Here is a 26477-nt window from a genome sequence, read left to right as displayed (position 1 = left end):
GATAACTGAGACATGGCTTCAAGTGGACAGGGCCTGCGAAATGAATATTCAAGGCTATACGTGCTATCGAAAAGACAGACTGGTGAACAGAGGGGGTGGGGTAGCCCTGTTGGTGAGGAATGATTTTCGGTCCCTCGCGAGGGGGGACAGAGAGTCAGGAGATGTAGAGTCAGTATGGATAGAGCTGAGAAATTCTAAGGGTAGAAAGACCCTAATGGGAGTTATCTACAGGCCCCCAAACAGTAGTCAGGAGGTAGGGTGCAGGTTGAATTAAGAGTTGAAATTGGCCTGTCACAAAGGTATCACTACAGTTGTTATGGGAGATTTCAACATGCGGGTAGACTGGGAGAATCAGGATGGTACTGGACCCCAAGAGAGGGGGTTTGTAGAGTGCCTCCGAGATGGATTCTTAGAACAGCTTGTACTGGAGCCTACCAGGGAGGAGGCAATTCTGGATCTGGTGTTGTGCAATGAACTGGATTTGATCAGGGACCTCCAAAGTAAAGGAGCCATTAGGAGGTAGTGACCATAATATGACAAATTTTAATCTGCAGTTTGAGAGGGAGAAGGGAGAATTGGATGTGTCAGTATTGCAGTTGAAAAAGGGAACTATGGAGCTATGAGGGAGGAGCTGGCCAAAGTTCAATGGTACAATACCCTAACAGGGACGGCAGTGGAATAACAATGGCAGGTATTTCTGGATATAATGCAGAAGGTGCAGGATCAGTTCATTCCAACGAGGAAGAAAGATCCTAAGGGGAGGCGGGGCGGCCGTGGCTGATGAGGGAAGTTAAGGACTGTATAAAAATAAAAGAGAAGTATAACATAGCAAAGATGAGTGGGAAGCTGGAGGACTGGGAAGCTTTTAAAGAGCAACAGTGGATAACTAAAAAGGCAATACACAGAGAAGAAATGAGCTATGAAGGAAAACTGGCCAAAAATATAAAGGAGGATAGTAAAAGCTTTTTTAGGTATGTGAAAAGAAAAGAAGTGGTTAAGACTAAAATTGGGCCCTTGAAGTCAGAAACGGGTGAATTTATTATGGGGAACAAGGAAATGGCAGATGAGTTGAATAGGTACTTTGGATCTGTCTTCACTAGGGAAGACAGAAGCAATCTCCCAGATGCAGTAGTGGCTGAAGGACCGAGGGTAATGGATGAATTGAAGGGTATTTATATTAGGCAGGAAATGGTGTTGGATAGACTGTTAGGTTTGAAGGCTGATAAGTCTCCGGGACCTGATGGTCTGCATCCCAGGGTACTTAAGGAGGTGGCTCTAGAAATTGTGGACGCGTTGGTAATTATTTTCCAATGTTCTATAGATTCAGGATCAGTTCCTGCAGATTGGAGGGTGGCTAATGTTGTCCCACTTTTCAAGAAAGGAGGGAGAGAGAAAACAGGGAATTATAGACCGGTTAGCCTGACGTCAGTGGTGGGAAAGATGCTGGAGTCAATTATAAAAGATGAAATTACAACTCATTTGGATAACAGTAACAGAATAGGTCACAGTCAGCATGGATTTACGAAGGGGAAATTGTGCTTGACTAATCTTCTGGTATTTTTTGAGGATGTATCTATGAAGATGGACAAAGGAGAGCCAGTGGATGCAGTGTACCTGGACTTTCAGAAAGCCTTTGATAAAGTCCCATTTAGGAGATTGGTGAACAAAATTAGGGCACATGGTATTGGGGGCAAAATACTGACTTGGATTGAAAATTGGCTGGCTGAGAGGAAGCAAGGAGTAGTGATAAACGGGTCCCTTTCAGAATAGCAGGCAGTGACCAGTGGGGTACCACAAGGTTCGGTGCTGGGACCCCAGCTGTTTACGATATATATTAATGATGTAGACGAAGGCATTAGAAGTAATATTAGCAAATTTGTTGATCACACAAAGTTGGGTGGCAATGTGAAATGTGAGGAGGATGTTTTGAGAATACAGGGTGACTTGGACGAGCTAGGTGAGTGGATGGATGCATGGCAGATGCAGTTTAATGTGGATAAATGCGTGGTCATCCACTTTGGTGGCAAGAACAGGAAGGCAAATTACTATCTCAATGGAGTCAAGTTAGATAAAGGGGAAGCACAACGAGATCTAGGTGTTCTTGTACATCAGTCAATGAAAGCAAGCATGCAGGTACAGCAGGCAGTAAAGAAAGCTAATAGCATACTGGCCTTCATTACAAGAGGAATTGAGTATAGGAGCAAAGAGGTCCTTCTGCAGCTATACAGGGCCCTGGTGAGCCCGCACCTGGAGTATTGTGTGCAGTTTTGGTCTCCCAATTTGAGGAAGGACATTCTGGCTATTGAGGGAGTGCAGTGTAGGTTCACAAGGTCAATTCCCGGAATGGTGGGACTATCATATGTTGAAAGATTGGTGCGACTGGGCTTGTATACACTTGAGTTTAGAAGGATGAAAGGGGATCTGATTGCGAGGTATAAGATTATTAAGGGATTGGACACTGTGGAGGCAGGAAGCATGTTTCCGCTGATGGGTGAGTCCAGGACCAGAGGACAGTTTAAAAATAAGGGGTAGGCCATTTAGAACAGTGTTGAGGAAAAACTTCTTCACCCAGAGAGTGGTGGATATATGGAATGCTCTGCCCCAGAAGGCAGTGGAGGCCAATTCTCTGGATGCTTTCAAGAAAGATTGACAGAGCTCTTAAAGATCGTGGAATCCAGGGTTATGGGGATAAGGGAGGAACGGGACACTGTGGATGATCAGCCATGATCATAATGAATGGTGGTGCTGGCTCGAAGGGCCGAATTGCCTACTCCTGCACCTGTTGTCTATTGTCTATTTCTCTTTTAATTCCTCCAGTACTGCAATCTAGTTCACATAGCTCAATGCTGCCTTTGTGTATGTGACCCATATAATAATGGGTAATTCTTCAGACCTGGATGGTTATCACTGAAATAAATTCCTAAATGTCTTGTTCAAAATTGATATTACTTTTAACTGGCTACATCATTTTGTGCAATCTACCTAAATTTTACTGTTGATATTTATTTTGAATTGGCATTTGTTGAATGGGATTCTGTAGTCTGCAGAAGAGGAATACAGATTACTTTAATAAGTTTGAAAATGTTTTGTCATGATTCTAGCTGATGATGAAACTGGGCAAGTTGGATCTCAATGAAACCTAGCTTGATGGATCAATAGTTTAATTTTTGCGTTTGGTTATTGTGGTGATTAGTCAGTAAACATGCTAATATGAGGCTGTCATATTCTTTAATACAAGACAATAACATAAAGAGCGAGACAAATTTTCAACCTCTTTCCCAACCCTCACCCTTGACAGAGACACAATCTAAGAGAAGCATCACTGCTGTTCCAAGCCTTTATTTTCCAACTTAATTGACCCTTCCCAGTTCTTCTTAGACTGCTGAGACAGTTTTAAGTGCAGCATAATTTGGATAAATGTAAGGTTAATAACTCTGGAAGCAAACCAAGAAGACAGATTACTACCTGGCTGTAAATTGGGAGAAGAAAGTGTTCAGCGGGACCTGGACGTCCATGTGCACCAGTTGCTGAAGGTAAGCTTGCAGGCGCAGCAGACGATGAAGACAGCAAATAGTGTGTTGGTTTTCATTTGTGAGAGGTTTTGAGCACCGGAGCCAGGGATGTGTTGTCGCAATGTATAGGGCCTTGGTGATACCACACCTGAAACATTATGTGCAATTTTGGAATCCTTTTCTGAGGAAGGATGCTCCTGTCCTCGAGGGAGTGCGGTGAAGGTGTACCAGGCTGATTCCAGGGATGGCAGATCTGCTGTATGAGGAGAGATTGACTAGGTTGGGATTGTTTTCGCGAGAGTTCAGACGAATGAGGGAGGATTTCATAGAGGCTCATAAAATTCTAAAATGACCAGACAGGGTAGATGCAGGGAGGATGTTCCTAATGATAGGTATGTCCAGAATCAGGGATCACAGTATGAAGATTCGGGTAGACAATTTAGGACAGAGATGAGACATTTATTCACTCAAAGAATAGTGAGCCTGTAAAATTCATTACCACAGGAAGTAGTTGATGCCAAAACATTGAATATATTCAAGAGACGACTCGATTTAGCGCTTGGGGCAAATGGGATCGGAGGTTACGGGGAGAAAACAGTATTAGTCTATGGAGTTGGACGATCAGCCATGATTGTAATGAATGGTGGAGCAGGCTTGAAGGGCCGAATGACCACCTCCTGCTGCTATCTTCTATGTTTCTGCTGGCCTGAGCCCCTCTTCAATTCTGGCAACTTGAAAAAGCTATGGGCAACTGTCGCACGTTGGAGACATCACAGGAAAAACCCTTCTTACTGTTGTCCCGAAATGAAAACTTGATTTTTCTGATCAGAATCCTGACCAAGCTAAATGTATGGTCCCTGTAAATCATAAAACTCAGTTATAAGCATTTAATCTGTTAACACCACAGGTATCCTATGAAGCTCTTCAGTGAATTACATTCTTTCTTTGAAGTTATGTATTTTAGTCACTATTTCAAATGACTTGCTAACCTCTCTTTCAGCAAAAGGCAAGCTTCCAGAACCAAAACCAAAATCAATCTTCCTCTATATTAAAAATCTAAGCTTCCAGATAAATTCATGCACGTTTATCAAAGTTTATACTTTTTAAGGCATATCAGCAAATATCAATTAGCAGGGTTATTTTGTGAACAAAATTAACCATGAGCAAGGGTCTTGCAAAATGCCATGCTACAGGTGCATTCTTAAAAAAAATATCATTCAGGAAATATTCACTGGTGTTGAGACTAACATTTTTTTCCCAGTCCCTTATTGTCCTAGAGAATGTGTTAGTGAGCTATCACTTTAAATCGTCTAGCGTTGGCCCAGCCACAGTAAGTAAATGGCACTGCTGCTTTTTGCTAGGTTTGCTGCTAAATATTCTAATAGGCTATGAAACGGTGGGAACTCTGATACACACGTTGGCATACGAAGGTAGGATATCAAAGAATTATTTTGTGCCTCAAGATGGTTTTTTTTTAAAAACTTGCTTAGATGCTATTTGGGAAAACTTGTATGTAGTTGATATCAGTACTGCTCCATGTCTTGAGATTCCTTTAAACAGCAGATTTAAACTGTTGGTGAAAAGGGAAAATCATGTCACAGTTACTTCACTACTAAGTGCAGAATCCAGGTCTTTGAATTCGACTTTCAAAAATCACAAGATGAAATACTAATTAACATTTTGTGTAGAACTTGGATCTGTAAACACAAAATATTGCTGTTTTGGGTCTACACCACTAAATATTGTGAATTTTCTAATGGTTTCAAAGAATAAGCTAACTTAATTCTGTTGACATGAAGTTAATTTGAATAAGTTATGATCTTTAGGTGAGTTAGTAGAATTGTTTACTCTAGCATGTGTCTCTGTCTAAAAGATTTTCCAGTAATTCTGATTCAGAAATTGTATTTTAAATAAGACTTCTTTTAATAGAATATTTGAAGGTTCGATCACATGATCCAGAAGAGGCAATCCGGCATGATGTCATCGTTACAATAATAACAGCAGGAAAGAAAGATCTATCATTAGTGAATGACCAACTGCTTGGGTTTGTGAGGGAGAGAACACTAGATAAAAGGGTAAGGTCTCAAATTTGTGCTTACTGCACATAATTTACCTCGGTTTTTACCTCTATGTCTCGGTTCCATTTCTTAGCTTTGTGAACAAGCAAAAATTCAAATGAAGATTTTGAATGTTGATCACCAGTTAATGAAAACTGTTAGATTGCTACCTGTGGTGTCCAGGCCTTAGGAATGTTGGCTTTGTGTCTGTTATTGGTAATATTTTTGTAAATCTCAATTCATGAGAACAGCAGCTGTACTGAAAATAAAACCTGTAATTGCAATATGTTGTACCCTTGAAATAAATATTCACACAATCCATACCAATTGGCCAAAGTCATTTCATGAAACTTGGCATTATAGAATGTTAAATTTTTTTCAGTTGTTTGATTTGAATTGATATATTTCGTAATGTTTTAACTTTCTGATCAAAGCAGGTGAAATGTTCACATTGTTTCTACAGCAATCCACGTTTTGTTATTTCTTTTGTAACCTACAAAATTGAAATCAAAATATCATATTTAGTCAAACTTCAGGGACAACTTTATTTTGACCAGAAGGACCTAAAAGAACTAAAAGTAAAAAGGAAATGCTTCACATGTATTTTCCTTGGTGCTGATGTTTTTCCTTCACCTTGCTGGTCCTGCTTGTTTAATTAAACACTTACATTCTATTCTGTCTATCAAAATTGGTCATTTTTAACAATTTTAATAATGTTCACTTCGGAACTGGGAAATGCAAAGCCATATATATTTGACTAGCTTAATGTGGGGCATGAAAACTGCATTTGGTGCACAGGTTTGGAGGAAACTGACATTTGGGTAAGTAAATTTATGCAAGAATACCAGACAATGTTCATTCGCAGTAGTTCAAAAAGTTCCCAAGTTGTTCAAACTTTACTTTGATCACATGTAAGCTTTGTGTGTTCATGTTCTATTTTTCTGAAAGTTCCATCCCTCTGACACCATACATGTTCCATTTCTTCAGAGAAAGCAAAAAAACGAACACCTGAAGCATCAGCAGTTTACTTTTGACCAGTGACAGAAATACATTCCCAATTCATTATAAGTTTCTTCTTGTTCATTCAAATATTAAAAATAAATGGGCAATCTCTAAGTAGAAATAACATTCCACAACCAACCACAAAAGTACAAATTTTATGGATATTTTCATATTACATTACAGATGTTAATACTCAAATCTGGAACAGGTGGGTCTTGAATCTGGGCCTCCTGGTCAAGAGATAGGGGCACGACAAGAGCCCTAGCTCCTCTGTGTAGTGGAAGTATGTATTCGCATCTCAAGTGCCAGTCAATAGCCATATCCAACATGAGAGAATCTAACCATCACCCTTTGGTATTCTTGGCATTGCCATAATTGAATTCCCAACTGCCAACATCTTGGGGTTACCATAGACCTGAAACTCAACAGAATTAGCCATATAAATACTTTGGTTAAAAGAGGAGGTCAGAGTCTAGGATTCCTGTAATGCGTAAACCCCACCCCCCTCAACTCCCCAAAGCCTGTATACCATCCGCACGACTTAAGTCAAGAATGTAATGACAATAGACAATAGGTGCAGGAGTAGGCAATTCAGCCCTTCGAGCCAGCACTACCATTCATTATGATCATGGCTGATCATCCACAATCAGTATCTTGTTCCTGCCTTATCCCCATAACCCTTGATTCCATGATCTTTAAGAGCTCTATCTATCTCTTTCTTGAAACTATCCAGAGAATTGGCCTCCACTGCCTTCTGGGGCAGAGCAATCCATATATCCACCACTCTCTGGGTGAAGAAGTTTCTCCTCAACTCTGTTCTAAATGGCCTACCTCTTATTTTTTAAACTGTGTCCTCTGGTTCTGGACTCCCCCATCAACGGAAACATACTTCCTGCCTTCAGATTGTCCAATCCCTTAATAATCTTATACGTCTCAATCAGATCCCCTCACATCCTTCTAAACTCAAGTGTATACAAGCCCAGTCGCTCCAATCTTTCAACATATGATAGTCCCTCCTAGTCCTGCCATTCCGGGAATTGACGTCGTGAACCTATGCTGCACTCCCTCAATAGCCAGAATGTCCTTCCTCAAATTGGGAGATCAAAACTGCACACAGTACTCCAGGTGCGGGCTCACCAGGGCCCTGTACAGCTGCAGGAGGACCTCTTTGCTCCTGTACTCAATTCCTCTTGTTATGAAGGCCAGCATGCCATTAGCTTTCTTCACTGCCTGCTGTACCTACATGGTTGCTTTCATTGACTGATGTACAAGAACACCCAGATCTCGTTGTACTTCTCCTTTACCTAACTTGACTCCGTTGAGATAGTAATCTGCCTTCCTGTTCCTGCCACCAAAGTGGATAACCACACATTTATCCACATTAAACTGCATCTGCCATGCATCCATCCACTCACCTAGCCCGTCCAAGTCGCCCTGTATTCTCAAAACATCTTCCTCACATTTCACACTGCCACCCAACTTTGTGTGATCAGCAAATTTGCTAATATTACTTTTAATGCCTTCATCTATATCATTAATGTATATTGTAAACAGCTAGGGTCCCAGCACCGAACCTTGTGGTACCCCACTGGTCACTGCCTGCCATTCCAAAAGGGACCCGTTTAGCACTACTCTTTGCTTCCTCTCAGCCAGCCAATTTTCAATCCAAGTCAGTATTTTGCCTCCAATACCATGTGCCCTAATTTTGCTCACTAATCTCCTATGTGGGACTTTATCAAAGGCTTTCTGAAAGTCCAAGTATACTACATCCGCTGGCTCTCACTTGTCCATCTTCATAGATACATCCTCAAAAAATACCAGAAGATTAGTCAAGCACAATTTCCCCTTCGTAAATCCATGCTGACTGTGACCTATTCTGTTACTGTTATCCAAATGAGTTGTAATTTCATCTTTTATAATTGACTCCAGCATCTTTCCCACCACTGACGTCAGGCTAACCGGTCTATAATTCCCTGTTTTCTCTCTCCCTCCTTTCTTGAAAAGTGGGACAACATTAGCCACCCTCCAATCTGCAGGAACTGATCCTGAATCTATAGAACATTGGAAAATAATTACCAACGCGTCCACAATTTCTAGAGCCACCTCCTTAAGTACCCTGGGATGCAGACCATCAGGTCCTGGGGACTTATCAGCCTTCAGACCTAACAATCTACCCAACACCATTTCCTGCCTAATATAAATACCCTTCAATTCATCCATTACCCTCGGTCCTTCAGCCACTACTGCATCTGGGAGATTGCTTCTGTCTTCCCTAGTGAAGACAGATCCAAAGTACCTATTCAACTCTTCTGCCATTTCCTTGTTCCCCATAATAAATTCACCCGTTTCTGACTTCAAGGGCCCAATTTTAGTCTTAACCATTTTTTTTTCTTTTCACATACCTAAAAAAGCTTTTACTATCCTCCTTTTATATTTTTGGCCGGTGTGCCTTTGTACCTCCATTTTTTTCTCCACGCATTGCCTTTTTAGTTATCCTCTGTTGCTCTTTAAAACTTTCCCAGTCCTCCGGCTTCCTGCTCATCTTTGCTGCGTTATACTTTTTTATCCTTATACAGTCCTTAACTTCCCTCATCAGCCACAGCTGCCCTTGCCTCCCCTTAGGATCTTTCTTCCTCGTTGGAATGAACTGATCCTGCACCTTCTGCATTATATCCAGAAATACCTGCCAATGGCTCCTTTGGAGGTCTCTGATCAAATCCGGCTTGTTGCACAACACCAGATCCAGAACTGCCTTTTCCCTGGTAGGCTCCAGTACCAGCTGTTCCAAGAATCTATCTCGGAGGCACTCCACAAACTCCCTTTCTTTGGGTCCAGTACCATCCTGATTTTTCCCAGTCTACCTGCTTGTTGACTCATGCTACACTTAAGCTTGTCATCATCCAGGACAAAGCAGCCTACTTGATCGGCACTGCATCCACAAGCACTCACGCCCTCAACCATTGCTGTGCAGTAACAGCAAAGTGCTGTGGAAAATTACTAAGGCTCCTCGGGCAGTAACTTCCAAATCCATGGCCGCCACATCTGGAAGGACAATGGCAGCAGACATGTGGGAATGCTGCCTGCAACTTCACACACCGTCTGGAGTTGGAAGTTTGCGGCATGGTGGCTCAGTGGTTAGCACTGCTGCCTCACAGTGCCTGGGATCTGAGTTAGATTCCACCCACAGGAGACTCTGTGTATGGAGTTTGCACGTTCTCCCCGTGTCTGTGTGGGTTTCTTCTGTGTGCTCCAGTTTCCTCCTACAGTCCAAAGATGTGCAGTCTAGGTGGATTGGCCATGCGAAATTGCCCGCAATGTTCTGGGATGTGTAGATTAGATAGGTTATAGGGGTGGGTGGGTGGGATTCTCTGATGGTTGGTGTGGACTTGTTGGGCTGATGGGCCTGTTTGCACACCGTAGGTATTTTGTTTGTCTCATATTCCTTCGTGTTGCCAGGTCAAGATCCAGGAGTTTCTTCCTTAACCACCCAAAATAAACCACTATAGTTCAAGAAGATGGCTCACCACCACCTTCTCAGGATCAGTTAGAGATGAATAATAAATGCTGGCCTGACCAGTGACGTCCACATCCCATGAATGAATTTTTTAAAAGATTTGCATGGAGGTTAGGCTATAGCAGCATGAACCACAGATTTATTTCTGTAGAGAAGTTTGATTGTTCTGCTTCTGCCATGCTTGGTCATTCTGCACAGGTAAAGAAATTCACAGAAGAGCCTTCACCAGACTGCTGTCATTTATTTTCTGACTATAAGTAAAATGGCTACCAGAACTTATCCAGAATCACTTTTCCAGAGGAGCCAAGACTGATTGGCATAAGTTGGGGAAATCAATTAAAATACTTGATACTTTATCAGACTGACTTTCGTTTCTCTTTGTGTTTGAAGTGGCGAGTGCGGAAAGAAGCAATGATGGGTTTGGCCCAGCTATACAAAAAGTACTGTCTTCATGCGGAAGCTGGGAAAGAGGCTGCTCAAAAAGTAAACTGGATCAAGGACAAACTCCTGCATATCTATTACCAGAACAGCATTGATGACAAGTAGGTTGAGTTGCACATTTTAAATTGCAAAATAACTGTGTTCAATGTATGAGATCATGGATGGTTTTTAAATGTGTTTAGAAGAAATTATTATTCACAATATTGTAACTGTTCTTTCTTCTGAATTTGAAAAAAGACTTGCATTGTTGTACATATCTATGTAGTTGACATTTCTTAGTTTTGCACTTCTGCAGGTGGGCCGTAGCCTTAGAACATGGTCTGTCTTGGATTGCTTAACAAATAATTATCTTGTACAAGCTGACCTTTTTCAGGCTTATCGGTTTATGAAGCAGCTTCTTTCATGTACAATTATTTGTGTATATTGTTTACATATTTCACTAGATTTGCTCTTCATTTTTTCAGGTTTTTGTAACCATTAGTCAATGCTACATTGAGTTCCCTACTCATATTCCTTTGGGTATATAAAAAATTATGTTTATGTAGTAGATAACACAGTATGGAGCTGGAGGAACACAGCAGGCCAGGCAGCATCAGAGCACCAGAAAAGCTGACGTTTCGGTCAGAGCACTTCTTCAGAAATGGGGGAAAGGAAAAGACCCCTGAAATAAATAGAAAGAGGAGGGGTGGGCCTGGGGAAGGTAGGTGGGATGGTGATCGGTGAGTGCAGGCAGGCAGTGATGGGGATTGGTCAGTGAAGTGGGAGAAGCGGATAGGTGGGAGAGAAGGCAGACAGGTCAAGGAGGCGGGATTGAGAGGTAAGGTTGGTCATGGGAGGGGGAGGGGGAGGGGAGGCCGGGGTGGGGAGATTTTAAAGCTAATAAAGTCCACATTGCGACCATTGGGTTGTAATCTTCCAATATGGAATATGAGGTGCTGCTCCTCCAGTTTCCATTGGCGTAGTTATGACATCGGAGGAGGCCCAGGTTGGACATGTCGTCCTGGGAGGGGGAGTTGAAATGGTTTGCGACTGGAAGTTGTTGACATTTGTCGCAAACCAAGCAAGCGCAGGTGCTCTTCAACGCGTTCTCCGAGCCTCCGCTTGGCCTCATCGATGTAGAAGAGGCTACATTGGGAGTAGTGGATGTGCAGGTGAACATCTGTCTGATGTGGGGTTTCTTTTTGGGGCTTTGGATGGAGCTGAGAGGGCAGGTGTAGCACTTCCTCTGGTTGCAGGGAAAGATGCCAGGAGTGGTGGGGCTAGTGGGGAGTGTGGAGTAGTCGAGGGAGTCACGAGAGAGCAGTCCCTACGGAAGGCAGATAGGGTTACAGGTGGGGATTGCAGGTGCTGGAAGTGGCAGAGAATGATGCGTTGATTCTGGTTGTTTGTGGGGTGATAGGCGAGGACAAGGTGGATTGTTCCTTTGTTTTTGCAGGGAGGGGGTGTGAGCACAGAGGTGCAGGAAATGTAAGAGATGCGGTCGAGAGCATTTTCAAACACTGAAGGGGGGATGTTTATGTAATGCCTTGATGTGCCACATATCCCAAGATATTTATTGAGCTGGATTTTACAGGACACTTGAGCCCCTGCACCATTGACTGTAAAATGAATAAGGAGGATTGTCCATAATCGTGATAGCTGTCCTTTGGAAATGTAATGCTGAGAACAATGTTCATTGTTTTAAAGTGAAACTATTGCCTCTTTTTAGTTCCAGGTCAATCAGATGACCAGTACCTCTGTAGCCCCAGTAGCATCAGCTGAGAACAGTGGCTACTGTTGCAACTAAGGGCCATATCACCTTGCTGTACAGTCTGTGCAAGCCTCGATTTGGGATCTGAATGAGATTGTGGGGGTTGGTGAGGTTCAAGAGTCCAGGTGGTGAGGTTTCAATGAGGGGCTTTCTTGCAGGGATTAACAGTAAACATGGGAGCAAACCACCCTGTGATTGATAGAGCAGTGAGTGTTCAGGTTAGGAAACTGAAGGTCACTGGCTCCTCAGCTTCCTCCTTTTTGAGACGGTGGCCCTTCCCCCAAATCTGGAACTGGCATCAGATGCAGCCTCTTGCTAGCACTTGGTAATATTTTTCCCATGGTCTGGTAGTGTGGAATTTCTAGCTTTAGACTATATATGTTTAAGAGCAACTATGTCGAGAAAGAATGTATTGCGTGCTGTAATAATGAACATTATCAATTGCTCAGTTTCAATCTGTGAAGTACATGTCTCTTGTAATGGGGAAAAGAAAATCTTTAGCTAATTTATGCCTGTTGTCTCATGCTAATCTAAGTACACTGGTCTGTTACGAATGAATGAATGCTTTTCAAGAAAGTAATTTGACCCCAATGGTAATATATCACCCTATTAGGAGGGAGGTGATGATTAATGGCATTATTGTTGGGCTATTAATCCAGAGACCTAGGAAGTGTTATTGGGGACCCAGGAACCATGGGCAGATGATGAAATTTGAATTCAATAAAAAAAATCTGGGATTAAGAGATGAATGATGACTATGAAACTTGTTAGTTGTTGGAAAAACCCACTGGTTCACTAATGTGAAGGAAATCTGACATTGTCTGGCCTACATCTGAGTCCAAATCCATAACAATGTGGTTGACACTTAACTGCTCTTTGGGCAATTAATGCATAATAAATGATAGTCTCGCCAGCCACATCCACATCCTGTGAATGAATAAAACAAATCATGAGTTCTTATGTAGTTACTATTTAAGTACCATCTTATCAAATGTCTTTCAATGGAGGTAGTTTGAGCTAAGTTATTTCAAGCTATGAAGCTTGATAACGAGAAGTTCTACTCAGAAAGGATGTGTGAAAGTTTTTGTTGCACTTTTTTGCAATTGCCAGAATATTTGTACCTATAACTGTGTTACCTGCACGTCGCATTATTATTTGTTGTTTGCCATTTGACTCTCATTTTCTTGAGATTTAGCATTGTTCAATGTACACTTTTTAAAGTTTTTTCTGAATTTATCCAGTTCTTGCGCTTTTACTTTCTATTAGAAGTATTAAAAAAATCTGAAATAGAGATCTTTAAATTCGGCAATTAAAGCTTACTTTGAAACTCCTTTAATGGTAAACTATTTATGGATCTTCAGTGTTGTTTACTCAGCCAGAAGTTCTGTAAAATCTGGGATCTAGAATTCTGTTGTGAAGTTTCCCAGATGCATGGAGCAGTAGAAGCTTTCTATCCAGCTCTTCCTGAAAACACTGTCAGAAAATCTTATCTTTGAAAAAGGTCACTTTCAGGTGCTCCAGAATTCTAAAATCACCTCAGTGCAGTTCAGTGATGTCCTCCATGATGCTGCCTGATATTTTACTTCTACCATTAAATGCCTGGTACACTGTGAACAGCATGGGAGCTTTGATGAGGTTGGTGAGCACAAAAGCTGACGTTTCGGGCCTAGACCCTTCATCAGAGAGGGGGATGGGGTGAGGGTTCTGGAATAACCAAGCGGAGGCTTGGGGACCGCTTTGCAGAACACCTCTGCTCGGTTCGCAGTAAACAACTGCACCTCGCAGTCGCAAACCATTTCCACTCCCCCTCCCATTCTTTAGATGACATGTCCATCATGGGCCTCCTGCAGTGCCACAATGATGTCACCTGAAGGTTGCAGGAACAGCAACTCATATTCCACTTGGGAACCCTGCAGCCCAATGGTATCAATGTGGACTTCACCAGCTTCAAAATCTCCCCTTCCCCCACCGCATCCCAAAACCAGCCCAGTTCGTCCCCTCCCCCCACTGCATCCCAAAACCAGTCCAACCTGTCTCTGCCTCCCTAACCTGTTCTTCCTCTCACCCATCCCTTCCTCCCACCCCAAGCCGCACCATCATCTCCTACCTACTAACCTCATCCCACCTCCTTGACCTGTCCGTCTTCCCTGGACTGACCTATCCCCTCCCTACCTCCCCACCTATACTCTCCTCTCCACCTATCTTCTTTTCTCTCCATCTTCGGCCCGCCTCCCTCTCTCTCCTTATTTATTCCAGAACCCTCACCCCATCCCCCTCTCTGATGAAGGGTCTAGGCCCGAAACGTCAACTTTTGTGCTCCTGAGATGCTGCTGGGCCTGCTGTGTTCATCCAGCCTCTCATTTTATTATCTGGGAGCTTTGATATTTACTTAAGCTTCCAAGCCAGATTCTCCAGTCAGAGATAGCTGAGGATACGGTGAATGTGTTCCCATTGCATATGTACAAAGCTGAAAGCTTTTAAGCAATATTTATTGCCCACTTTGCTACACCTCAGAGTGCAATCACAGATTGAACTTGAACAATTGATAGTGTTCATTATTATAGCATACCATACATTCTTTCTCGACATAGTCACTCTTAAACATATATAGTCTTAAGCTGAATATTCCACTTTACTTGACAAGGAAGTCCTCTTCCAGTGGTTCTGTAGTAAGGAACCACCAGGTGGATGATGATGCTGACTGTGAGCCTAGTGAAGGGAGTTCTTGTTTAATAATTGGTCTAGGTGTGCTCTGGTCTTGGGATCGCACACTGCAATAGGCAATGGTACAGCTGAATATTTTTGTTCTTGCATTGCGACATTTGTTGCCCATCCCTGATTGTCCTTGAAATGAGTGTTTATCTAGGCTGGAATAGTTATGTCCAACCACTTTGCTCTAGTTCTGGAGTCACATGGATGCCAGATGCAACAAGAATGGCAGATTTACTTCCGTAAAGGACATGAATGAACTAGGTATGCTTTTATCAGAGATACTGCATCCACTGTACCCGGTGTGGCTTCCTTTACAATGGGGAAACCAAGAGGAGGCTTGGGGACCGCTTTGCAGAACACCACGCTCGGTTCGCAATAAAGAACTGCACCTCCCAGTCGCGAACCATTTCAACTCTTCTCCACCCCCCCCCCGCCATTCCTTAAACGACATGTCCATCCTGGGCCTCCTGCAGTGCCATAATTATCCCCCCCCCCCGTAGGTTGCAGAGACATCAACTCATATTCCACTTGGGAAACCTGCAGCCAAATGTATCAAAGTGGATTTCACCAGCTTCAAAATCTCCCCTCCCCCCACTGCATCCCAAAACCAGCCCAGCTCATCCCTGCCTGCCTAACCTGTTCTTCCTCTCACCTCTCCCCTCCTCCCACCTCAAGCCGCACCTCCATTTCCTACCTACTAACCTCATCCCGCCCCCTTGACCTGTCCATCCTCCCCAGACTGACCCAGCCCCTCCCTACCTCCCCACCTATACTCTCCTCTCCACCAATCTTCGGTCCGCCTCCCCTCTCTCCCTATTTATTTCAGAATCCTCTCCCCATCCTGCTTTTCTGATGAAGGGTCTAGGCCCGAGACGTCCTCTTTCTGATGAAGGGTCTAGGCCCGAAATGTCATCTTTTGTGCTTTTTAAGATGCTGCTTGGCCTACTGTGTTCATCCATCTCCACACTTTGTTATCTTGAATTCTCCAGCATCTGCAGTTCCTGTTACCTTTGATGTCAATTCCTGCATTTAAAGAATCTTTTTACATGGGTTATAATTGATTGTGTAGGCCCCCCCCTGAAAACCAAAAGTGGGAACTAGTATTTACTAACCATACTGGATGCATCTACCAGGTTTCCAGAGGCAATTCCATTATGGAATGTCAAGGCAAAAAAGGCTGTAGAGGAGTCACTTGGTTTCTTCACCCATTATGGACTACCCGGGGAGATTCATTTGGATCATGGGTCCAATTTTACTGCGAAATTATTTAAAGAAGTTATGGATAGTTTAGGCAAACACTTTTAAATCAAGTGCATATCACCCTGAATCCCATCCCGCCCCCTTGACCTGTCCGTCCTCCCCAGACTGACTTAGCCCCTCCCTACCTCCCCACCCATACTCTCCTCTCCACCTATCTTCTCCTCTATTCGTCTTCGGTGCGCCTCCCCCTCTCTCCCTATTTACTTCAGAATCCTCTCCCCATCCCCCTTTTCTGATGAACGGCCTAGGCCTGAAACATCAGCCTTTATGCTCCTAAGATGCTGCTTGGCCTGCTGTGTTCATCCAGCCCCACACTTTGTTATCTTGGTATGTTTTTATGGCAATTGACAATAGCTTCACATTCACCGTTAGAGTAGCTTTTAATTTCAGATTTTATTGAATCTAAACTTCAGTACCTATCGTGGTGGGATTCTCACCCACAGCCCTGGAAAATTAACCTGGGCCAATGGATTTCCAGCTAGTGACGTTATCAGTACGCTGCCACCTTCCCTCTTCTTGGGAGTTGCAATTGTTGGGAGACAATCTAGTTCAGAGGACTTGTTGGAGGCTGGAGTCGTGGAGTATTTTAGTATTATGCAAATTTATATATCCAACCAGTATGTATGCCTAACATTAACCAACTTTTTATCTCATGCTTCGTGTTTTCGTAAATTAGATTATTGGTGGAAAAAATCTTTGCTCAGTACCTTGTTCCACATAATCTGGAGACAGAGGAAAGAATGAAGTGTCTGTATTACCTTTATGCTTCCTTGGATCCAAATGCTGTAAAGTAAGTGCTATTTAAAGTTAAATTTTATGTCCAACAGAATGATAAACATTATTTGTGTGACATTTTATTGCATAGCCCTTCCTGAAGTCCATATATCTACTGCACTACTTTGAAGCTTTTCTAATAACTCATCAGGGAATTCAATCAAGGTAGCTGAATTGATTCAACTTTCCCTTTAATAATCCACACTGCTGGTCCTTGGCTAACCTTGTGTTCCCAATAAAAGGTCTGTTGTTCCTGATAATTTTTGGTAATTTTCTCACTGCTGATATTAGATTCACTGATCTGCAGTTACCTGGTTGATCACTCTTAGGAAATGTGGTATCAAGTTTATCAGGCCCCGATTTGGTTACTGTTTCAGTATTCGATGACTACTGTTACTGTCCTCTTCCATGAAGACTGATACAAAGCCTTTGTTCAATTCTGCCATTTCCTGATTCCCCGTTTTATTATTTATACAGCCTCATTCCAAAGGCCTTTGTTCGCTTTTGTCTCTCTCTCTCTCTCGTATATTTAAAGAAGGTGTGACAATGTTTTTTTGTTAAATTGTTTGCTACTTTTCCCTTGTTTACTTTATTGATAATATTTTTAGTTGGGGCATTTAAACAGTCCTTGGATAAGCATATGGATGATGATGGGATAATGTAGGGGGATGGGCTTAGATTAGTTCACAGGTCGGCGCAACATCAAGGGCTGAAGGGCCTGTTCTGCACTGTATTGTTCTATGTTCTCTGGTCTTGTGATTTTTAAAGTTTTCCCAATCTTCTGGATTACCACTGATGTTTGACATATTTGGTGTTTTTTCTTGTATTTTGAGGCTGAGGGGTGCTCTAATAAAGGTTTTTTTTGTAATTTATTCATTGTGAGATGTGGGCATCACTGGCTGGCCAGCATTTATTGCCCATCCCTAGTTGCCCCTGAAAAGGTGGTTGTCAGCTGCCTTCTTGAACCGCTGAATTCCACCTGCTGTGAATTGACCCATAATGTTCTTAGTGAGAGAATTCCAGAATTTTGACCCAGCGAACATGAAAAATGGCAAAATATTCGCAAATCCAGACAATTAGTTGTTTGGAGGGGAACTAGCAGATGTGTGTTCCCATATATCTGTTGCCCTTGACCTTCTAGATGGAAGTGGTTGTGGGTTTCGAAGATGCTGTCTGAGGGTCTTTCTTGAATTTCTGCAGCGCATCTTGTATGTAGTGTGGACTGCTGCTGTGAACATCACTGGTGGAAGGAGTGGATGCTTGTGGATATTGTGTCAATTGAGTGGACTGCTTTGTCCTGGATGGCGTCAAGCTTCTTGAGTGCTGGTGGGGCTGCACTCATCCAGGCAAGTGGAGAGTATTCCATCACACTCCTGACTTTTGCCTTATATATGGTGGACAGGCTTTGGGGAATCAGGGAGTGAGTTACCCACTGCTGTATTCATAGCCTCTGACCTGCTCCTGCAGCCACTGTTGTTTATGCAGTGAGTCCAGTTGAGTTTCTGGTGATGATGAGCCCCAGGATGTTGATAGTGTGGGATTCAGTGATTGTAACACCGTTGTCAAGGAGTGGTGGTTAGATTGTCTCATACTAATGATGGTCATAGCCTAGCATTTGTGTGGCATGATTGTTACTTGCCACTTGTTTGCCCAAGCCTGGATATTGACTAGAAATTGTTTCATTTGAACATGGACTGCTTCAGTATTAAAAGAGTTGTGAATGGTGATGAACATTGTGCAGTCATCAACAAACATTCCCATTTCTGACCTTATGATGGAGAGGAGGTCATTGAAGCAGATGAAATGATTGGGCCTAGAACACTGCCCTGAGAAACTCTGTAGAGATGTCCTGTTGATAACTGACCTCTAACAACCGTGATCATCTTCCTTTGCAGGTATGACTCCAAACACTGGAGAGTTTTTTTTTCCCCTCTGATAACCATTGTCAGGGTTCCTTATTGCCACACTCAAGTCAAATGCAACCGTGATGTTTCAGGACGTAGGATACCTTCAGGGCAGAGATCGACAAATTCTTGATCTCAGAAGGAATCAAGGGCTATGGGGAGAGTGCCTGGAAGTGGACTTGAAATGCCCATCAGCCTTGATTTAAAGGGTGGAGTGGACTTGATGGGCCGACTGGCCTTACTTCCACTCCTAAGTCTTATGGTCTTATGGCTGTCACACTCACTTCAACTCTGGAATTTAGCCCTTTTCTTTGTGTTTCAGCCAGGATAGTAATGAGGTCAGGAGCTGAGTGGTCCTGGTGAGGCCCAAACTGCGTGTCACTGAGCAGGTTGTTGCTGAGCCAGTGCTACTTGATGGCACTGTTGATGACACCTTCCATCACTTTACTGACAATCGGGAGTAGCCTGATGGGACGGCAGTTGGCTGGTTTGGATTTGTCCCTTTTTTTGTGTGCAGGATGCACTTGTGTAATTTTTCCTCACTGTCAGGTAAATACCAGTGTTGTAACTACTTGAACAGCTTTTCTGGCAAGTTCTGGAGCACAAGTCTTAAGTACTATTGCCGGAATATTGTCAGGGCCTGTAACCTATGCAGTATCTCCAACCATTTCTTGAGATCCCATGGAGTGAATCATATTGTCTGAAGACTGGTATCTAGTGACCACCTGAAGAGGTTGAGATGGATCATGCACTTGGCACTCCTGGCTGAAGATTGTTGCAAAAGCTTCAGCCTTGCCTTTGTACCTATGTGCTGGCCTCTTCCACCTTTGAAGATGGGGATATTTGTAGAGCCGCCTTCTCCAGTGAGTTAACGACTGGATGTGGAGGACTGCAGAGCATAGATCTCATGCGTTGGTTGTGGGATCGCGTCACGCTGTCACTTGCTGCTTATGCTGCTTGTCACACAAGTAGCCCTGTTTGGTGGCTTCACCAGGTTGACACCCCATCTTCAGGTATGACTGGTGCTGCTCCTGGCATGCTCTACTGGACTCTCCATTGAACCAGGGTTGATCCCCTGGCTTGATGGTAATAGTTGAGTGGGAGGTATGCTGGGCCGCGAGGTTATAGATTGTGCTGGAATACAATTCCGCAACAATTGATGGCCTTCATTGCCTCATGGATGCCCAGTCTTGAGTTGCTAGATCCGTTCGAAGTCTGTTCTGTTTAGCACGGTGATAGTGCCACACAACACGATGGAGGTTTTTTTAAATGTGAAGATGGGACTTTGTCTCCACAAGGACAGGGCAGTGGTTGCACCTGCCAGTATGCATTTGCAGCCGGCAGATTGGTAAGGCTGAAATCAAGTATGTTTTTTTTCTTCTTGTTGATTCTCTCACGACCTGTTGCAGACCAGTCTAGCAGCTATTTCCTTTAGGTTTATAAAATCATGAGGGGCATGATAGGGTGAATAGCCAAGGTCTTTTCCAGGGTAGAGGAAACCAAACCTAGAGGGCGTATGTTTAAGGTGAGAAGGGAAAGGTTTCAAAGGGAGCTGAGAGGCAACTTTTTCATGAAGAGGATAGCATGTATGTGGAATGAACTGCCAGAGGTGTTGGTAGAGTTGGGTGCAATTACAATATTTGGGAGACATCTGGATGAGTACAAGAATAGGAAGGGTCAAATGCTGGCAAATAGGTCTGGTCAGTTTAGGTTATCTGGTCAGCACGGATGAAATGGACCAGGAGGTCTCTTTCTGCATCGTATGACTCTGACTCTCTTCTGAAATGATCTGGGAGGCCTTGGATGGACTTACTGCTACCAATCCTCCGCATTGATGTTAGTATGAGTTAGTGATACCAACTAGGGAATCTAGGGAAACAAGTCTTGATAAACCAAATAGGTTTATTGCCTCGTACATAGTAGCTAACATACATAACATCTGAGATATATAAAAGTCATCTGTGAGATCTCAGGCTATATTTGGGAACAAGTACACATTCCTGCTGCTGAAATGTTTCAGGACACAACTCAGAGAAAAAGACCCATTACAATGGAGCATTGCAATACTGAAATAACTGGTTAGTTCCTTCAAGGTGCCGTTCTTTTCTAGTGGATGAAGTTTATCTCGTGTTGTCTGTTAACCCTAATATATACTAATTCTCTTATAACAAGTTCAGTTTATAGTTTCCTGACTTTTCTGCATCCCATTTAACTTTTAAAATTCCCACTTATAACATCTCAGTCTTTCATCTAAATCTTGCTGCTGGTATTTTTACAGGCATTTTTACTTTTGATCTACCTTGTGATGCAAGGCACAATAGCTTTTAGTCAATCTTTTTCCTTCAGAAGAGGATGCCTACATTGTATTAAGATTAATTCTGGACAGCTGCCAGTGCTCCGTTTTGCTGCACTGTCTTCCAGTTACCTTTATCAGTCTACCTGCCCCAGGCCTCTTTTAAATGATCCTCAGTTTAGGTGATGTTGAAAGCCTCAGCCATTCCTTTGTTGCCTCTAGACTTCAGTACTTCTATGCGCATCTGGCTGACCTCACAAGTTCTGCCCTTTGTAAATTTTGTACAATCCAAAACTTTGCGCTTATTTTCTATCTTGACTAGTATCCCATTCATAGCACCCGTGATCACTCACCTTCACTGGCTTTTAGTTAAATATCAGCTACATTTTAAGATACTCATCCCTGTTTTGAATATCGCCATCACAAGATCAGGCTTAAAGGGGCTGAATGATCTATTCATAATTCATTGTTCATATAATCTTGCCTTTCTTTATCTCTGTTGTCTCCACCAGCTTTACAACATTAAGGTATCAGCAGTCTGTAATTCTCGCTTTGAGAGCATTTCCAATTTTAAATGCTGTACCATCGATGACTGTACCTTCAGTTGCAAGGGGTCAAACTATAATTTCTTATCAAAACTTCTCTGCTTTTCTACTTACCTTTTCCACTTCCTAACACTCATTAAAACATGACTTTTTATTCTTTCACGGAACTTGAGTGTCGATGGTAAGGCTATCATGTATTTCACAACACCACTCACTCTTGAACTGAATGGTTTTCTGCCACCATTGCAGAGACCAAGTAAGAGTCAACCACCTTGCTTTGGGCCTGGAGTTGTGTACAGATCAGTTCTTGTATTAGTCTTTGCTGTAGCCATTAGCTTGGCAAAAATCGCAGTATTGTTTGCTTCTGACTGAAAAAAAGATTTCTAGTCTTTTAGGCTTTCAAACCCCTCATAGTGATGAGGCTTTTATTTTTACAAGGTTCCTTCAAGAACCTGGAGCAACCCCCCTTATTCAAACCTGAAACTAGTTAGCAAATGCCAGTGGCTTGGGCGTTTGTGCAGCATCTGTGTCTTCTGCTTACACCGTCTGGTAGTCACTCATTCCCGCACTATCAACATCTTCTGTGGAAGTGGGGTGACGATTTCATGAAACCCATGTTCATGATGTTCAGATGCACTACGATGGCTCCAGCCCCTCAAGTTGTGAAATTTTTGATTTCAGCTCAAGCAACTTAGGTCTTATTTATTTTGAACTAATGAAGTATACTGGAATTCTGAAGTAAACAGGATGCGGCTATTGCTGACTTGGGCTACATTTATTGCCCATCCCTATTTACCCTTGAGAACTTGATGATTAGCTACCATCTGGATGCACTGCAATCCATTTTATGCAGCTACACCCATAATGCATTTGGAGAGGAGTTCCCAGATTTTGACCCAACAATGCTCAAAGGAGGGCAATGTATTTCCAAATCAGGATCGTGAGTGACTTGGAGGAGAACCTGCAGGTCGTTGTGTTCCCAAGTATTTGCTGCCCTTATTCTTCCAGATGGAAGTGATCGTGGTTTTGAAAGGAAGTGTCTCAAAAGCCTTGTTGAATTAAGTATGTCTTCTAAATTGTACATACTGCCTGTACAGTGAAGGAGGGAGTGAATATTTGTGGATGTGATGCCAGTTAAGCCAGCTGCAATGTCCTGAATTGTGCTAAGCTTCTTCGTTGTTGGAGCTGAACTCATCCAGGCAAGTGGAGAGTATTCTGTCACACTCCTGACTTGTGCCTTGTAGCTAGTGGGCAGTCTTTGGGGACTCCAGAGGTGAGTAACTCTCTAAATTGTACCGTCTGACCTGATTTATAACCATAGTATTTATATATTTAGTCCTGTTCAATTTCAGGCCAATGATAAACCCCAGAATGTTGAGAATGGAGAGGATTCAGTAATGGTCATGGAATATTAAGGGTGATGGTTAGATTTTCCAATTGGATATGGTTATTGCCTGGTCCTTGTGTGATATGAATATTTCTTGCCACTTGTCAGCCCAAACCCAGATATTGCTGAGGTCTTGTGGCATTTTAGGCACGGATTGCTTCAATATTCGAGGAGTTCACTAAATAGGTTATTATGGTCCTCAATCTGTTGGTCCCAACCAAAATAAACAAGTTGAATTCAAAATCCAAGGCACTGATGCTACAAGACAAAGATGCTGACAAATGTAACTATAAGAAGCTGATCTCACCTGAAAGACAGATAGCAATAAGCTCACTAAAAATATTGGGAATTATGTCTTTCATTATAAAACACGCTTTTATAGTTTTACAGTACTGTTAGGTCAATTTAATTAATGATAAAAAGCAAATTTATAAAAGAAACAAAGTTATATCCACAAATCTGTTCACGCCACGGCGTAGGACCACTTCTATGTAAACTGAGTTTATTTTATCAGTGTTTCACCTTAGACTTGCTGTGACTGCTGTTGCTCACCCAGTTCCATTTAGGGTTGTTTTGTAACCTGTGTTTTCCTAGCTGTTTGTGATTGAAACCTTTCTATATTATAAAATAACTCCAGTAATGAATATGTGAATATGCAGTAAAGAGATCTTGAGTTTAAACTTATCTATTATTTAGCTTGACATAATTATTTACATTAATATCCACTATTGAAAAGAGGTATCATTTAGTCAAAAGGGCTTTAGCTTAATTTGTTTCTTGCAAAGCAATTCATGTCTGTTCATCTATCACATTGTCAGACATATTTCTGCCATCAAAAACTTATTTTTCTGCTTTTAGACATTATTGCAATCATATTTATTAATAATAAGCATATTGTTTGCCTAACTTCACTGTCTTCAGAGAAAATTTATGGTTAAGGGCATCTCTGAAACAAATTGGTTTGTTTTATGAGTAATGAGCCAATCCATGGTTGCCGCATCATACAACAACCTGAGTACGCTAGCATGGGAACTGCTAATGGAATCCAGAGGATTCCGCTATCTGCCTATGTCCAGTTTCCACCCTGGTGGTTAGAGTCTTTAAATTGGTTAGTTAAGCAAATCCGGAATAAAAAGCCAATAGGGACAATGATGATGATGGAAAAACTGCATAGTTGTGAAAAACCATTCACTTATCACCTTCTGGAGAAAAGTCTGCCACCCTTGTCCATTCAATGCTTTGTGACTTCAGGCTCACAGCAGTTTCCTTAAAGGCCTAGAATGCCACATTGCAATTACAAATCTTGGTTTCTCCCACAGAGCATTGAATGAAATGTGGAAGTGTCAGAATATGTTACGGAGTCATGTCCGCGAGTTGTTAGACCTGCACAAACAGCCTGCCGTAAGTTTCACTTGCTTTATAATATTTTTTTCAAAAACTGAATAAATTCAGTTCTGGAATTTTACCTATTGTTGAGGAATATATTTTGATTTTTTTTTTTAAAAGTACATATGCATAACAAAACTTCAAAAGTGAACTTCACCTCTTCCAAAAAAGACTTTCTCTAATTTTAACCATTTATTTTTTTCAGTCGGAAGCAAACAATACTGCAATGTTCGCCAAGCTAATGGCTATAGCAAGTAAGTACACTTTTTTTGTAACTTTCTTGGGGGATCAAGGTGTGGCAGTTAAAATTTATTCTGAAAGAGCTTTCCTGTTCTTTGTGGAAATTGATTGTTGTTTTTTATTTGACCTCATACGATTTAATTGTATGACATACTTATTTACGTTAAATTTCCAAGATTACTTTGCTTCCTATTTGCAGATGTGATTCTCTTGAATGAATATGTGAATAATCCTATTTCCCTCAGTTTTGGAATCTGATGTGTTTGTGCCTGTCAGAATATTACCAAGGATTTCTTTACCTTTCCATCTTCCAATTAAGACAAAGCAAATAAAAAGTAAAGTTTTAAAGGTATCCCAGTACTTGTCAGTTTTTGACCAATTTGTTTCTAGATTTTCATGAAAGCTCTTGGCTTTTCTTCACACATGGTGCTGAAGCTTTGTTGATCTATTTCAGTGCTAATGTGCATGGTTTGCACAATAGTTGTGGGCTCAAAACATGGCATCTCCAAATTGCCCCTTGGCTTTGTGATTGTAGTTTAATGTCTTTTCCTTTTAAGACTTCATAAAAGATCAATATTTTTGGTGTTCTTTTTTTCAATTTTATAATTGAATTAAGGGATGACCAAAAACTAGCATTTCTAACAAATATTGTAGGAACACCATGAATACAATTGGTTAAAAGCAAATTGTTTGAGCTCCCATATAGGTCAGTGATTTAATTCATACACAATCTTAGTTCAACTCTCATCAGCAATAAACACAATTTAAATAATTCAATCATTATGATAATAAAATTGGAAGAATTTACAACACAGATGCCATTCAACCATCCCAGAAATCTCTATTACCTAATTTTTCTACTTTGGCCCTTTCTATTTCCAATATTCATTCACTTCCCTTTGCTTCCTTTTACTTTCTAGCCTAATATCCTTTGCACACAAAGGTATTTCTTTTAAGCTGTCCCGTTGTTCTTTAGACAGTCAAAAGTTAAGGCTTTGAATTGCTATCCCAGTGACCAGTAGACTTGGTTCCTTCCCTCTCTTGTTCATAGTTTTCTTAAAAAAGCTATTATCATATATTTTGTTAAACTTTTCTGCTTGTGACATGGAAGTATTTATTGGTTATTGTTCCGTAGCGCCTAAGTTATAAGAAATAGGAACAAAACTAGGTTATTTAGCCTTTTGAAACTGCTCTGGCAATCACCAAGATCAAAGCCGAGCTCGCTATTGCCTTCTGCCCTGCAACCTTAGATTCTGAAAAAGGACATTCCTTCATATCACTGTTGCAACAGTAATCTTTGCCACTTCTTCTAGATTCCCATACAAGAGGAGCCATTTTGTCAGCATCTACTCTCACATGATTTCAGCTCTCAGTCTTCTAAATTCCACTCGGTGTAGGCCCAGCCTGCTGAAACCTGCCTCATTAGCAATCCTTCATCCCCAGAATCAGCCAAGTGAGCCTTCTTTGAAACACTTCCGAAGCAAGTTTATCCCCCCCACCCCCGAGAAGGAAAGGAATCAAAACTAAGCCTTAGTTAATGTCCAGTGAAGTTGTAGCAAGACTTCACTGTTTTTATATTCCATCCCAATTTCAATGAAGGTCAACACTGCCTTTCTAATAACTTGCCCTGATTTATGTACAGGTACACCCAGAGCCCTATATACTCCACTATCCTGTAGTCTTTCTCCATTTAAATCATA

At 41.9% G+C, this 26477-nt stretch overlaps 1 protein-coding gene across 10 annotated transcripts in view; it reads left to right on the top strand.

The window, feature by feature from the left end:
• The window catches only part of pds5a (PDS5 cohesin associated factor A), a 237414-nt gene that overhangs the window by 121533 nt on the left and 89404 nt on the right, over positions 1–26477 (top strand). For all 10 annotated transcript variants that reach the window (XM_048542485.2, XM_048542549.2, XM_048542541.2 and 7 more), the window contains exons 11-15: positions 5442–5587; positions 10476–10627; positions 16925–17038; positions 24471–24552; positions 24743–24791. In XM_048542485.2, coding sequence (XP_048398442.1) covers positions 5442–5587; positions 10476–10627; positions 16925–17038; positions 24471–24552; positions 24743–24791 — 543 coding nt within the window. The remainder of the gene's footprint in view (positions 1–5441; positions 5588–10475; positions 10628–16924; positions 17039–24470; positions 24553–24742; positions 24792–26477) is intronic.

The sequence above is a fragment of the Stegostoma tigrinum genome, chromosome 1 (assembly GCF_030684315.1).
Source record: "Stegostoma tigrinum isolate sSteTig4 chromosome 1, sSteTig4.hap1, whole genome shotgun sequence".
In the NCBI taxonomy this organism is placed as follows: Eukaryota; Metazoa; Chordata; class Chondrichthyes; order Orectolobiformes; family Stegostomatidae; genus Stegostoma; species Stegostoma tigrinum.
This window is presented reverse-complemented; position numbering and strand designations above follow the sequence as displayed.